General features: G+C 44.4%; 1 protein-coding gene across 1 annotated transcript in view; it reads right to left on the reverse strand.

Moving 5' to 3' along the window:
* Positions 1-4,973: 4,973 nt before the first annotated feature.
* Positions 4,974-13,514, reverse strand: part of LOC126252909 (knirps-related protein-like) — a 125,549-nt gene continuing 117,008 nt past the window's right edge. Inside the window, exon 3 of the mRNA XM_049953889.1 lies at positions 4,974-8,112. Within this exon, the coding sequence (XP_049809846.1) occupies positions 6,817-8,112 (1,296 nt within the window). The 3' untranslated portion in view covers positions 4,974-6,816. The remainder of the gene's footprint in view (positions 8,113-13,514) is intronic.

Consider the following 13,514-nt stretch of genomic DNA (forward strand, 5'->3'; position numbering starts at 1 on the left):
GCAAGTTAGTATTCACAAGACCGATGTTTTCGGAGTCCACACTGACTGGATTAGGGGAAGTGATTCTTTTCTATATACCTCATCACGTTTTACCTTTTTACAGGGTTCTACAACAGATACGCATCAGTTGCACGGTACTTTTGTGGATAATTTCTGTTGCCCTTCTCGTAGACGGGTGACACTTGTGCTTTTTTTTATTCACTGGGGTTCGTTTTTGTTCAACCGATGGTTAAAATGAGAGCTAAAAATGGTTCAAATGGCTCTGAGCACTATGGGACTTAACATCTGAGGTCCTCAGTCCGCTAGAACTTAGAACTACTTAAACCTAATTAACCTAAGGACATCACACATATCCATGCCCGAGGCAGGATTCGAACCTGCGACCGAATCGATCACGCGGCTCCAGAGTGAAGCGCCTAGAACCGCACGGCCACACCGGCCGGCAAAATGAGAGCTAACTCGGCTATAAATACTTTACAGAAGTAAGCATATGCATACTTTAATTGAAAATAATAAAAATGTTTATGATTGTAAGCTCTTGGTCCTGCAATTTTTAAAGCGCTGTAAATAATAGATCATTGACATAAAACTGTGTATCTTTTCGGACGTGTGAAGAAAGCACTCGGCGTGATTCTGATTCAGTAAAGCATTGTCTAATGTATGCTATTTATCTTTGCGAACTAATGCAACAATATAAAGTACACTGACGAGAGAGATTATTTACATTTTCATTGATAACAAAGCCTACTTGAAAGTAATTTGTTGGTAAGCCCTCCCACCAGTCCATGTAGACCGAAACCTTCGGAGAACCTGAGTACTCCCAAAGTATAACACCTATTCGTTTGAATTAATTTTGATTATAACTGTTGTTTTTGCAATCTTATTTTATGTTCCTTTCACTAATTGTGAGTTTAGTCACAGTATAAGTTTACAATATATTTGCCTGTCACGCATCAACGCATTTAGCTGAATGTCTGAGGCATGCTGTAGTCTTTAATCAATTAAGAAACGGTACTATTCTCATTATTTCTTGCCAGACGTTGCAGAGGCATGTTTCCCCCTTCCACCACGAAGCATAACATAAATCAGGCTTTCTCAACCGATTTTCACGAATTTTTTTCTGTCTATAGATCTAAGCTTTATAAGTTTATAATAAGATCTGTTTTATTTTTTACAATCAGCAATAATAATTTATAATCAGTTTCGAGGCGGTCTGCACGAGCTAGCGCCTACAACGATGTGTAACTCTCACGTCTGTTTGCTGTTAACTCAAGGTACGGTAAAAGTACACTGATATCGAAAATTAAAACAAAATTTTACAAGGTTTCGTTTTTGTTTTGCCACAAAACTGTATAATCAGGTGGTAGTAAAGTAAGAACAATACAAAGAATACACGACTTAAACAACTGCAACATGCATAGCGGTAGACAAAAATGTTCTTGGATTTTTGCAACTTAACGAATTTGCAAACACATTCCAACAACTGGTTACTGCGCTGAGTATAGCGTGTGACTACCTGTGGCTGCAATACAGGCCTGACATGGTGTGGATGATGCTGTCCCTCTCATCTTCAGGCCATTCTCCCTGCAGTGCTGCTCGCAAGTCTTTGAGAGTGGTTGGCGAATGTTGACGTGATGCAACCCGTGTCCCCAGAGCATCCCAGACATGCTCTATGAGATTCAAAAAGGGAGAGCGAGAAGGCAACGCCATCCGTACAGTATCTTCCGTTTCTAAGAAAACATCAACCATGTGTGCTCTATGAAGTCGAGCATTGTCGTTCAGCAATACGAAGTCTGGGCCCACAGCACCTCGCTACAAACGCACAGGAGGTTCCAAGATCTCGTCACGATACATGACGGCTGTTAAACATTGGAGATTCAACGGGACAATTTCATGAAGAGGTTTTTGGATGGACAACATAATTCCTTCCCACACCATTAGGGATCATCCTCGATAAAAGTCTCTTTCGACAATGGTTGGGTTCAAAAAAATGGCTCTGAGCACTATGGGACTTAACATCTGAGGTCGTCAGTCCCCTAGAACTTAGAACTACTTAAACCTAACTAACCTAAGGACATCACACACACCAATGCCCGAGGCAGGGTTCGAACCTGCGACCGTAGCGGTAGCGCGGTTCGAGACTGAAGCGCCTAGAACCGCTCAGCCACTTCGGCCGGCAATGGTTGGGTCCCGAAATCGTGTTCCACGTTCCCTCGAGATGTGAATCCGTCGAGAATCACTGCCCAGGCCAAATCAGGATTATATGTGAAAAGAACGTTGGCCCACTGTTCTAACATCCAGGTGGCATGTTGACGGTTCCACTCTATACGTTCCCTTCTGTGAAGACGCGTCTGAGGTACACATAAAGCAGGTCTCCGAAAATAAAGGCCACACTGCCGAAGCTTTCTGTACACCGTTTCCCTCAGGTCCAGTGGATGCTGAGAGGTCAGATGCCAATTGCCGTGCAGTACTAAGGCGGTTCAGCCGTGCCCTTACAGCCAAATAACGGTTCTCTCTTTCTGATGTTGCACGTGGTCGCCCGTGCCTTGGTCTTCGGGTTGTTTTGATCTCTGTAAACTGTTGCCACATCCGAAAAGCAACAGAACGATTCACATTAAGCCACCGGGACTCATCAGTTTGCGACTGTCCCTTTCCGTGGTTCTCCACCACAGAGAGCCTGATAGGCGTCTTCTCTGTGCCATACTGCACCGTCTGTGACTGCGTATACAGCGATTGTGGATGTGAGACTACCCGGAAAACACTATCCCGTTTGATAGGTGTTCTGACTTCATCGTTAAGGTGGTTTTCCGTTGACTAGAATGCCGTTTTCCCTGCAGAACACGATCGTATGGACGCCTGCCGTCAGTTTGTATGACTACATAGTGAATTAGACACAGGATGGGGAAACAGTGGTTTGTTGCTTTGATTTTGGATACCAGTGTATTTGACAGAGATGGAAAACAAGAGTACGAGCTCCCTGCTAACTTGCTCAGTTTTAATGTAAGCAGTATTGATTGTGCAGCTGAGATGATAGTTCAAAACTCAGTGTTCATGACATCATCAGTTAGTGCTTAATGTAGTGAAATAAAATTTTACTATACGTTACCTTATCACCATCATCTTCTTCTTCTTCTTCTTTTCATTAGCGTTCAACCCGTGTAGACAGGCTCTGTTGTACTTGATTTTTGCCAATTTTATTTAAATTTGCGGTGCAGATGCCCTTAGTATCTGTGAATTATGTAAACTTTGCTCTGTTTGTGGCTGTATGTTAAATGTTTGTGTGACATATGCTCGTAGGCGGAAAGTGAGATCCTTGCAGTTCAGTGCTACAGGTCACGCACTGTCTTCGTGGTTTCAAAAATTTGGTGTGATGTGTTATTAATCTTCTAGCGACACCCTCAGCAAAAATCTCCACTTTGATTCAGTATCTGCATGAAAGGCATAAACCTGGAGGTTATGACCGAACGGATGTCTTGATAAACTTCTTCTTTCGCAGTGGTAATTTGCCACGTGCTGTGTCCAGCATGTTAATTTGCGGAACATTAAGTGTACGATATTTACCAGCTGGTCTAGTTGTTACGTTTCATAAGAGTAGAGCATTCTGTGGTCATGTTCGTGATTAAGGGCAACTTCGTATTTTTTTTCTTTTTTGCATGTTCCTGGTGGACAGTTACGTTGTTACTGCCTATATTAGCATTTATATCGGGAAAATTTCACTTTTTTTACCCTAAGTTTGATCTCTGAGTAAAACAGTACTTCATAGTAAATATGTTTGTCTGAACTGAAATTATGGAGACAACATAAAACACTTTTGAGACAGCAGTGTATTTTTTATTTTATTTGTAGACCTGAAATAGCACTGACGTCGTTTAGTATGCTTTTTCATCACGGAGTCTAAGATCGATGGAAGCTACCGAAGACATGCACAGATTTCACAGAAGAATGTCTTTCGAACACAAGACACAACAGCAGGTTCGTTGGCATACTGCGTTCCGTAATGTGTGTTTAAGTCTGCTCCTATAAAATGAGAATAGAAACCTGTAATCTGTATTTTTGCAGGTGTGCTCGCAAAAATCGTATCTTGTATGTTACAAATTTTAAATTGAGAAAAGTAAGCACACGTAAACTTTCATTAGTTCTTTTAATGTTCCTAATGGCAGCATGTTAACGACACTAGAGATACTGACTTGAGTGAAGCATTGGAGTTAAAGGATTCGCAAAGCTCATCCGATCAATTACATATTCTTCCCTTACTTGTTGATGATGCTTATACAGGTGAAGATTTTCCAGTAGTAGAGCAAGGCGAATGTATTTTGAGTCTCTGTTAATTTTCATGAAATTTCATGTGTCTTTTGTTTTCTAAGTTTCATTTATCATTCTCTTAGACAAGCTGTGAATCATTTCTCTGCAGGCAGCTACGTCTGGTCGAGTACAGTAATGCAGATGGACCTGCACAATAAACTTTCACACTTACCTTTGCAAATGAATCAGCGTTGCTGCCAGAAATTGAAGTATCACACCTACCTCTCATAGCCTATATGTGAATGTTTAAAATCTGTACATCGCAGTTTTTCCCTACCTGTTATTATACAAAATTTCACTATTTTACTTAGACATAAATTATAGTAGCCCATCGAAAGAACTCTGGGAGTATGTATTTTTGTGTTGTGGTTCTAACACATAAAATAAAACACAGATGTTCAAATGAAAGAACTCTGTGAAACGTGGACTGGAGACAGAATCAGAGATTTTATTGTTCAATCTTTTGTTACCTCCTGGAAAACTGTCTAGGAATTACCTCAGAATATAAGCAGAAATTTAAAGTTGAAGTAAGAATCATGTGGACTGCAAATGTTCAATGTACAGTTTATTTGGTGACTGAATATCACAATTTTAATATAGATAAAAAGCGAAACAACAATAAACAATTTACTGCGTCAAAGTAGAACTTATTCTACAAACAATATTTACAATACAATAACATTATTTGTTGCTAAATATCATGAACAAGCAGGTATAATTGTCAGATAGTCTTTAGACTAAACTCAAACAATAACAGCAAAAATATTTACTCAGACTGGCCATAAGTCCCATAGTAACTTTCTTCACATAATTAAATCTTTTCACCAGATTTGTGACATTAATTAACTTTGACTATAACAAAACCCAGAAGTGTTTCACTTACGGCATTCCGCTGTCATAGAAATCAACAACATGATATCACAAAATTTCACCAACCTCAGACATACGACAATGAGATCATTCCTTCATTGATTTTATTTGAAATGTTGGTCAGGTTCAGCTGTTTGAAAAAAAAATAGTTTATAATATTTCGACCTGTTAGATAAGTTATGAATTAGACCTTCCACTAGCAGTGCTCAGAGACTAAAATGAAGCACTGAAAAATGAGACTGACTCGGACAGTGTTTACTGTGACACGGGAAACATAAGAGGGTTGGGTTATAAACAGAAATTCCAGTTGATATCTTAGTGAATTTCACTTATTAGTGCGGCGGAACCACCGTAAAACGAAACAAAAGGTTACATGCTTGTCTTCAGCTGTCTTCCCACAGGTAAAACAGTTCATTGGTGTCTTGCTTGAGGCGTACAATTCAGTTTTCAACGATTTGTAACTTTTTGTAATTGACCGGCATGTAACAGCTGTGAGCAGAAGAACGCTGTTATGAGCAACATTTCTCGATGTACGATTCCGTAAATTTTAAAGATAAAGAATGTTAAACGAACCATACCATAATTAATTCGTGGGAAAGGTTACTGAATAATGACACTTGTTTTCTTCATTTTCTTCAATGGACAAATTGTATGGAAGTAAACATAGCTGAAAGGTTAAAATACATACGAGATTTGTGAAACATTAATCACGACTACGCATTTTATTGTAACTAGCAATATTCTTATGCTCAAAATATCGATCAACTGTGACAGTCAACGCTTAATTCCAAGTTCTGTACACTCTTTTGATGTTTCGATTTATAGTCAGTGAGTGTAAAATAAAAGTCTAAACAGCGAATTAGGTTGTGGGATCGACATGTTACAACGTAGTTATGTAATTCATCACTCAGTCCGTGTCTGCAGCTTCCAAGGGACAAAACATGCTATAATTTTCTACAGAACTGCACTGTTTATTTCTGAGCTGTTTATCGCCACAACTAAGTGTACAGATTTCCTATTCCTAAAGACGTACAAGTACATTTGTGTACAGGATGTAGGGAGGTAAGTGTCGAAAAGAGGAATGATCTCATATCCTGGCTGTCTGCATCTGCTTTCGATTGAAACACGGTGTATAGAACACCTGAAGAGATGATCTGCGATTTACTTGATGTTCATTATCGATAGTGACAGCGACGCTTCCGTGGCTTTTTCAGCAAAGCCAATTCTAGGACGGGAAGTTTCGTTTACGTTACGTATTCCGAAGTGCGACATCAAAAGACGTCTTCGTGTCGTCTGTTAGCTACAATGAGCAACAGTGACTCCGTTCCAACTTGGAAGTGGCAATTACCAGTGAATCTGAACAGACGATACGTTTTCAAGCATGAATTGAGAAATTAAAAATAATTGTCTTTGCAAGAGGTGGAAAGATAGTTTGTGACACTAGTCCCTTGGCTTTAGATAATGTTTGCATATGAGGTCATACAGGAATTCACGAACTATTAGAGTGTGTCGATAACTCGAATCGTCTTTGGACATGAAGCTACTTTGTTTTCAGTGACAAGCAGCTGTATACAAAGGCATCTGAGACTGTGTACAGCCGTGGTACACAAACACCTAAGGCAGGTTGTTCGGGGCTGTGCCGCGTCACGCTTTGGTCGTGAGATCGATGGGCGTGGCACGGTGCGCCAGCGAGGCGTGGCCCTCCGCGTCGTCGACGTCTGCGCCGCAGCCGTGCGACAGCCCCGAGTCGGAGCGGTGGCCGTCGGCGTCGCCGTCTCCGTCGGCGTCGCCTTCGTCGTCCTCGTCGGCGCCGTCTCCGCCACTTCCCTTGCTGCCGCTGAACCCTCCCGGCGACAGCGACCGCCGCTCTTCGGCTCGTATGCGGCAGCCCTTCATCGACAAGTCCATCGGGTTCTCCTGCTCCTGATCGGAGAGCAGCAGCGAAGGAGAGTGGTGCGACGACGAGCCGTCATCTTCGTTGGCGTCGTCGTCGGCGTCGACGTCACTGCCCGTGGCGCCTCTCGGCGTAGACGGCGGGGAGACCCTCTGGGACTGCAGGATGGCGTCCAGGAAGAACCTCTTGCCGGCCGCGGCGTCGATGGTGTTATTGTTGAGAGTGGAGGCGTGCGTCGTCGGCATTTTGGGCATTCCGGCGTGGTGGCCGTGCTGCTTGTGCTGGCCCGCCGGAGGGTAGACGTATCCGCCGTGCGTCGGGAACAGGAAGGGCGCGCCTGCCGCTCCCGCACCGGCGAACGCCGACGGCTGCAAGAAGGCGGCGGCTGCCGCGGCGGCAGCGTGCGGGAACACCGAAGGCGCCAGAGACGCCAACGTCGCGAACGGCAGCGGAACGAACATTCCGTCCTTGTGCGCTGCCGGGGACGCCGACTCCTTGAAGAGGCTCGCTGTCCGCGAAGCCAGCCGCTGGTCGCTCACCTCCACCGACGAATCGGAGTTGTGTGACTCCGGGGAACTGATGGACGGCGACGTCGAATTCTTGTACTCGTCCAGACCCAGAAGCATGAGGTCTTCCTTGGCCCGCTGGTGGTGGTGGTGCGACATGGCTGCAGCCAGCTGGTGGTGTAATCGCGGGTCAAAATGAGGGTGGTTGCCGGGCTGGGCTTGATGGTGGCCGAGTATCCCCAACGCAGATGGATGCGGGGGCGACCTCTGCTGCCTCCCCACCTGCTGCTGGTGGAGGTGGTTCTGCTGCTGCTGCTGCTGTTGTTGTTGCTGCTGCTGTTCTTGCAGTAGGCAGTGTATCTTGAACCAATTGGAGCGCCGGCCGTAGCGGGAGCCGCTCTTGGACATGCCCACTAGCAGGCACTTGCGCAGGCGACACGCCTTGCAGGATGTGCGGTTCTTCTTGTTGATCACGCACTCCCCGTTGTTCTTGCACTCGGAGATAGAGCCGAGGTTATTGTATGACCGTCCGAAGAAAGACTGAAAAGAGAAATATCGAAATTAAAACTAAAGGAATAACTCAAAAGAAACAAATAGTAAATAGTGGTAAACTGAACTTGTTAAAACTGCAATCAGCAATTAACTGATGATTTATTCACAGTACTGGCTGGACTGCGTTAAACTAGCGTCTTCAGGTGATATATAACGTCACATAGGTTAGCACAAGGAGACACCTCCAACATTCGTAACCCCATGAAAAGGGTAAGTAGTCAGCAAATAATAAACGGCAGGTTCAAATGGTTCAAATGGCTCTGAGCACTATGGGACTCAACTTCTGAGGTCATCAGTCCCCTAGAACTTAGAACTACATAAACCTAACTAACCTAAGGACATCACACACATACATGTCCGAGGCAGGATACGAACCTGCGACCGCAGCGGTCGCGCGGTTCCAGACTGTAGCGCCTAGAACCGCTTGGCCACTCCGGCCGGCTTAACGGCAAGTCATTGGCGCAAATAGTGCAGGGGTGAGGCACAATAACAAACTATTCGGGACGCAGGAATGAGCATATCAAATAGCAGGAGACCCGATTTATAACGACAAACGCTCTATTTGATTGTCGCGAGGGTAAAGCAGTGACGGCAGTGTGCAGTATACTGGCGGGGATCGCCTTAAGACCGGAGGCGCTTGTGAACACCGATCACAGTGAAACTCGTGGTCTGAATAAATTGTCAGTTAACAGCTGTTTTCGGTTTTATTCAAGTTCAGTTTAACATAAATGTCATCGTATGTGGCTGACCATGCTGTAGAACTGTATGTAAAATAGTGAATAACGCATCTTACTAAATATCAAAAGCATAAGCAATAACATATTAACAAGTGGAAATTATAATCAAGATTAACAGTATCTAGTTACATAAAAGCCTATTAGTAAGTCTGTGAAAGATTTCAGAATTTCGCTAGGCATAAAGAGTACTCTCGAAGATTTAATAACGTTCACTATTGTTAGTGTAGCTGACTCTCTTTGCCCCTAAGAAACAACAGCAGTCAATACGGCCTTCAGTAAATGTGTCAAGCAGTTAACAGTTCTGGAATAGCTAAGAACTTCGTCGGTTGTGAGCGTGTAGCCTCAGTTTCGAGCAGAATTCCGGTAGAGAACACCTGTTTTCAATAATATAAAATTACAACACGTAGGCTGTTTGTATATAACTACACGGCTGAGTTATGGTGTACTGTGGTGGCAGTCTTTATTAAAACGAGGCTTGGAGACATTTGGATGACTTCAAATGGGGAAGAATTTTCGGGAACTGGATGAAGGACGAAATTTGACGGGTGTAACCCAGGAGTTTGGTATTGCTGACAGCATTGTTTCAAATGCATTGGGAGCATTCCGAACCAAAGTCACTACTGCTCGAAGGAGAGGGGGCAGTCGAACACGGCCAACACCAGCACGTGACCGCAGCACTGTGCAATAGGCAAGAAGGGACCCAGGTCAAACGGCCGTAGCAGTTGCAACAATATTTAACAGGACTGCAAGGCGCACAGCCTCACACTCTACAGTGGCACGGCGACTGCATCGTAGTGTCCTCTTTGTCTGGCGATCACTACACGGTCTTCCGTTGACATCCGTACATCGGCGGCACCGATTCCAATGGTACCAAGAGCATAGGAACCGGACCAACGAGGAGTGAATGCGCGTGCTCTTCTAGGATGAGAGCAGATTCAGTCTGAGAAGTGATTCTGGACGTGCCCTCACATGACGAGAGGTGAGATCGCGTAATGTACGCAGAGACATTGTCCAACTTGATCGTTTTGGTGGTCCAGGTGTTATGGTCTGAGCAGGCATAATCTTACAAGGGCGTACTGACCTCCAAATCTTTCAACACGACACACACACACCAGCCGACGTTGTTGTGACGCTGTGCTCCTTCCCCAAATGCGTCTTTTCAGGGTCACATTCGGTCCTTACTTCATTTAAATGGATGACAATGCCCGACTGCATCAAAAAATGTGGATGGAGGAGCTCTTGGAACGAGACGATATTCGGCGAATGGACTGTCCTCTCCGCTCCCTGACTTAAATCTCATCAAGCACATGAAACATTCATTCGATAGAGGTCTAGCCGCACGTTTACATGTTCCAATGACGATCGAGCAGTTGTGAAACATACCTGTGGAGGGGTGGAACACTCTACATCAATAATAAATACAAGTGTTATTTATGTTCGTATCACTGCATACTTCTTTCAGTTACCTTCTGTACTGTACTGTACTATACTGTAGCAATTCTTTCCATGTATGGTCCAAGTTTCATCGAGTCACGTTCCTTGCGAAAATTACTTTCGTTCTTAAGTTTAGTAACTAGTCTCAAAAACACATGTCCTGACAGAGTGAATTAATGTAACACAGACTGATGGAGAACATATTGAATAGCGAAACACAACGAAACTGAATAGGACTCAAGCAGCCATTTACGATATAAGATGCAACTAATCGCAAAGTAACATTTACGTCATCCCGTCTGATGGGTTGCGTATGAAACAAACATAAAAAGGTAGAATCTCTCTGTGCTTACTAGCTGAATTGTTGAAGAACATGCGTTAGATAAAAGACAGAAACAAAACATCAGAGAACAGTTTTCATTGTACATAGAACAGACTGGAAAAGCGTAGGGGAATTGAAAATAAGCACAGAGGATAAAAATTAGTCAGACATCACGCTTACACCGTCTAACACCGACTCTATCCTAGCTAATGGCCTCACCTCGGTGAGGAAGAGACTCCAGAAGTTTCTTCACCTACCAATGGACGGAATGTAAAGTGATGGTTTCATCTGTTGTTCCAAATATCTGTAGATAGCTTTCCTGAGTTAAATAATTAAATAGTCGTATAACGTGACTGTCTGGGAGTTCCTCAAGAGGGATGTCCAGCTGCCTAGTAGAAGTCTTTCAATTGGTCCCTACTTCAGTGCTTTGCATACACTATGTGATCAAAAGCACCGGGACACCTGGCTGAAAATAACTTACAAGTTCGTGGCGCCCTCCACTGTTAATGCTGGTATCCAGTACGGTGTTGGCCCACCCTTAGCCTTGATGACAGCTTCCATTCTCGCAGGCATATGTTCAATCAGGCGCTGGAAGGTTTCTTAGGGAATGGCAACCCATTCTTCACAGAGTGTTGCACTGAGGAGAGGTATCGATGTCGGTCGGTGAGGCCTGCCACGAAGTTGCCGTTTCAAAAAATCCCAAAGGTTTTCTGTAAGTTTCAGGTCAAGACTCTGTGCAGGCCAGTCCATTACAGGGATGTTATTGTCGTGTTACCACTCCGCCACTGGCCCTGCGTTATGAACAGGTGCTCGATCGTATTGGAATATCTCCATTCCCGAACTGCTCTTCAACAGTGGAAAGCAAGAAGGTGCTTAAAACATCAATGTAGGCCTGTGCTGTGATAGTGCCTCTCCATAACACCACCGCCTCCGAATTTTACTGTTGGCACTACACACGCTGGCAGATGACGTTCACCGGGCTTTCGCCATACCCACACCCTGCCATTGGATCGCCACATTGTGTACCGTGATTCGTCGCGCCACACAACGTTTCTCCACTGTTCAATCGTCCAATGTTTACGCTTCTTACACCAAGTGAGGCGTTGTTTGGAATTTACCGGTGTGACGTGTGGCTTGTGAACAGCCGCTCGACCATGAAATCCAAGTTTTATCACTTCATACATAACTGTCATAGTACTTGCAGTGGATCCTGATGCAGTTTGGAATCCCAGTGTGATGGTATGGATAGATGTCTGCCTATTACACATTACGACCCTCTTCAACTGTCGGCGGTCTCTTGTCAGTCAACAGACGAGGTCGGCCTGTACGGCCGGCCGAAGTGGCCGTGCGGTTAAAGGCGCTGCAGTCTGGAACCGCAAGACCGTTACGGTCGCAGGTTCGAATCCTGCCTCGGGCATGGATGTTTGTGATGTCCTTAGGTTAGTTAGGTTTAACTAGTTCTAAGTTCTAGGGGACTAATAACCTCAGCAGTTGAGTCCCATAGTGCTCAGAGCCATTTGAACCATTTTTTTCGGCCTGTACGCTTTTGTGCTGTACGTATCCCTCGACGTTTCCACTTCACTCTCACATCGGAAACAGTGTACTTAGGGATGTTTAGGAGTGTGGAAATCTCGTGTACAGACGTATGGCACAAGTGACACCCAATCACCTGACCACGTTCGAAGCCCGTGAGTTCCACGGAGCGCCCCATTCTGTTCTCTCACAATATCTGATGACTACTGAGCTCTCTGATATGGACTACCTGGCAGTAGGTGGCAACACAATCCACATAATATAAAAAACGTATGTTTTGTGGGTGTCCGGATACTTTTGTTCACGAAGTGTATATCTAACCCACCCCAGTAATCCTAGTAGGTAAAGTAGACCTACAACTTAACGTGGAATCTGAATTACGTATTGTTCCCGATCCTGGAATTTGTCCACATCATTGAGAGCTGAAGACTAGGTAAATTCAAGCAGATTATCAAGGTGAGTTGTGGCGCAGTAACTATCTTATTACATCTGATGTCAGGTTACACATCCGGTGCCACTTGAACAATTAATATTAAAGGTCATCCCCACTCTCCTCCCCCTGGGGAACCACTTGATAAAGGTCACTCAAAGGAACGCTCCCCACAAACAACTTAGGCAACCGTGCGAGTTATGTCAAGGCCATGATGTAACTCGATACTGGTCACATGATATAAAATTGGCGGGAAACATTTCCCTCTCTCTCTTAGCCAATGGAAGCACAATAATACGGGGGACCACTATCGAGTTACATGATAGACTTGAATAAAACTCGCACTATTACTTAAGATGTGTGAAGAGTTTCTCCGGGTGACCTTGTTCAATTCCCAGTGGTTGCCTGGGGTGAGGTGAGTGGAGTTTGGCTTAGAATAAAAGTCGCCCAAGTGGGTACCCTAGCCCTGGATGTGTAACCTGACACCTTATGTGATAAGATCGTCATCTGCACCAGAACTCATCTTGATAACATACAAGTGTAGAGTGAAGAATTTCGACCTCTGGCAGGAATTCAGCCCATCGACCTGAACGAAGCAGTCGAAGCGTGATGGGTGCTTGAGTGTCTGTCATACCAGAAACATAGGGTGTAGCCTATTGTACACGGAAGTTAACATTTCGGAAGACGAAAACGTCCACAGCGTAATTATGAATGTGTGGAAGGAACGAGGCCACTTGGTCATGAAGAATACTGAGATCTTTCTCATGATTAAGGAACCTGAAGCAGCGAGAGCAACTCATACTACAAATCGCTCATAACACCTTACACATAGTGTAAGTTAAAACCTTCATGCGACCGTCGCTGCACTATACGCTTTGCGCTTTTTGAAAATGGCCTGTGTTGCTACATGTTGGGTCGCTCTACACACTTCCAG

The sequence above is a fragment of the Schistocerca nitens genome, chromosome 4, assembly GCF_023898315.1.
Source record: "Schistocerca nitens isolate TAMUIC-IGC-003100 chromosome 4, iqSchNite1.1, whole genome shotgun sequence".
Taxonomy (NCBI): Eukaryota; Metazoa; Arthropoda; class Insecta; order Orthoptera; family Acrididae; genus Schistocerca; species Schistocerca nitens.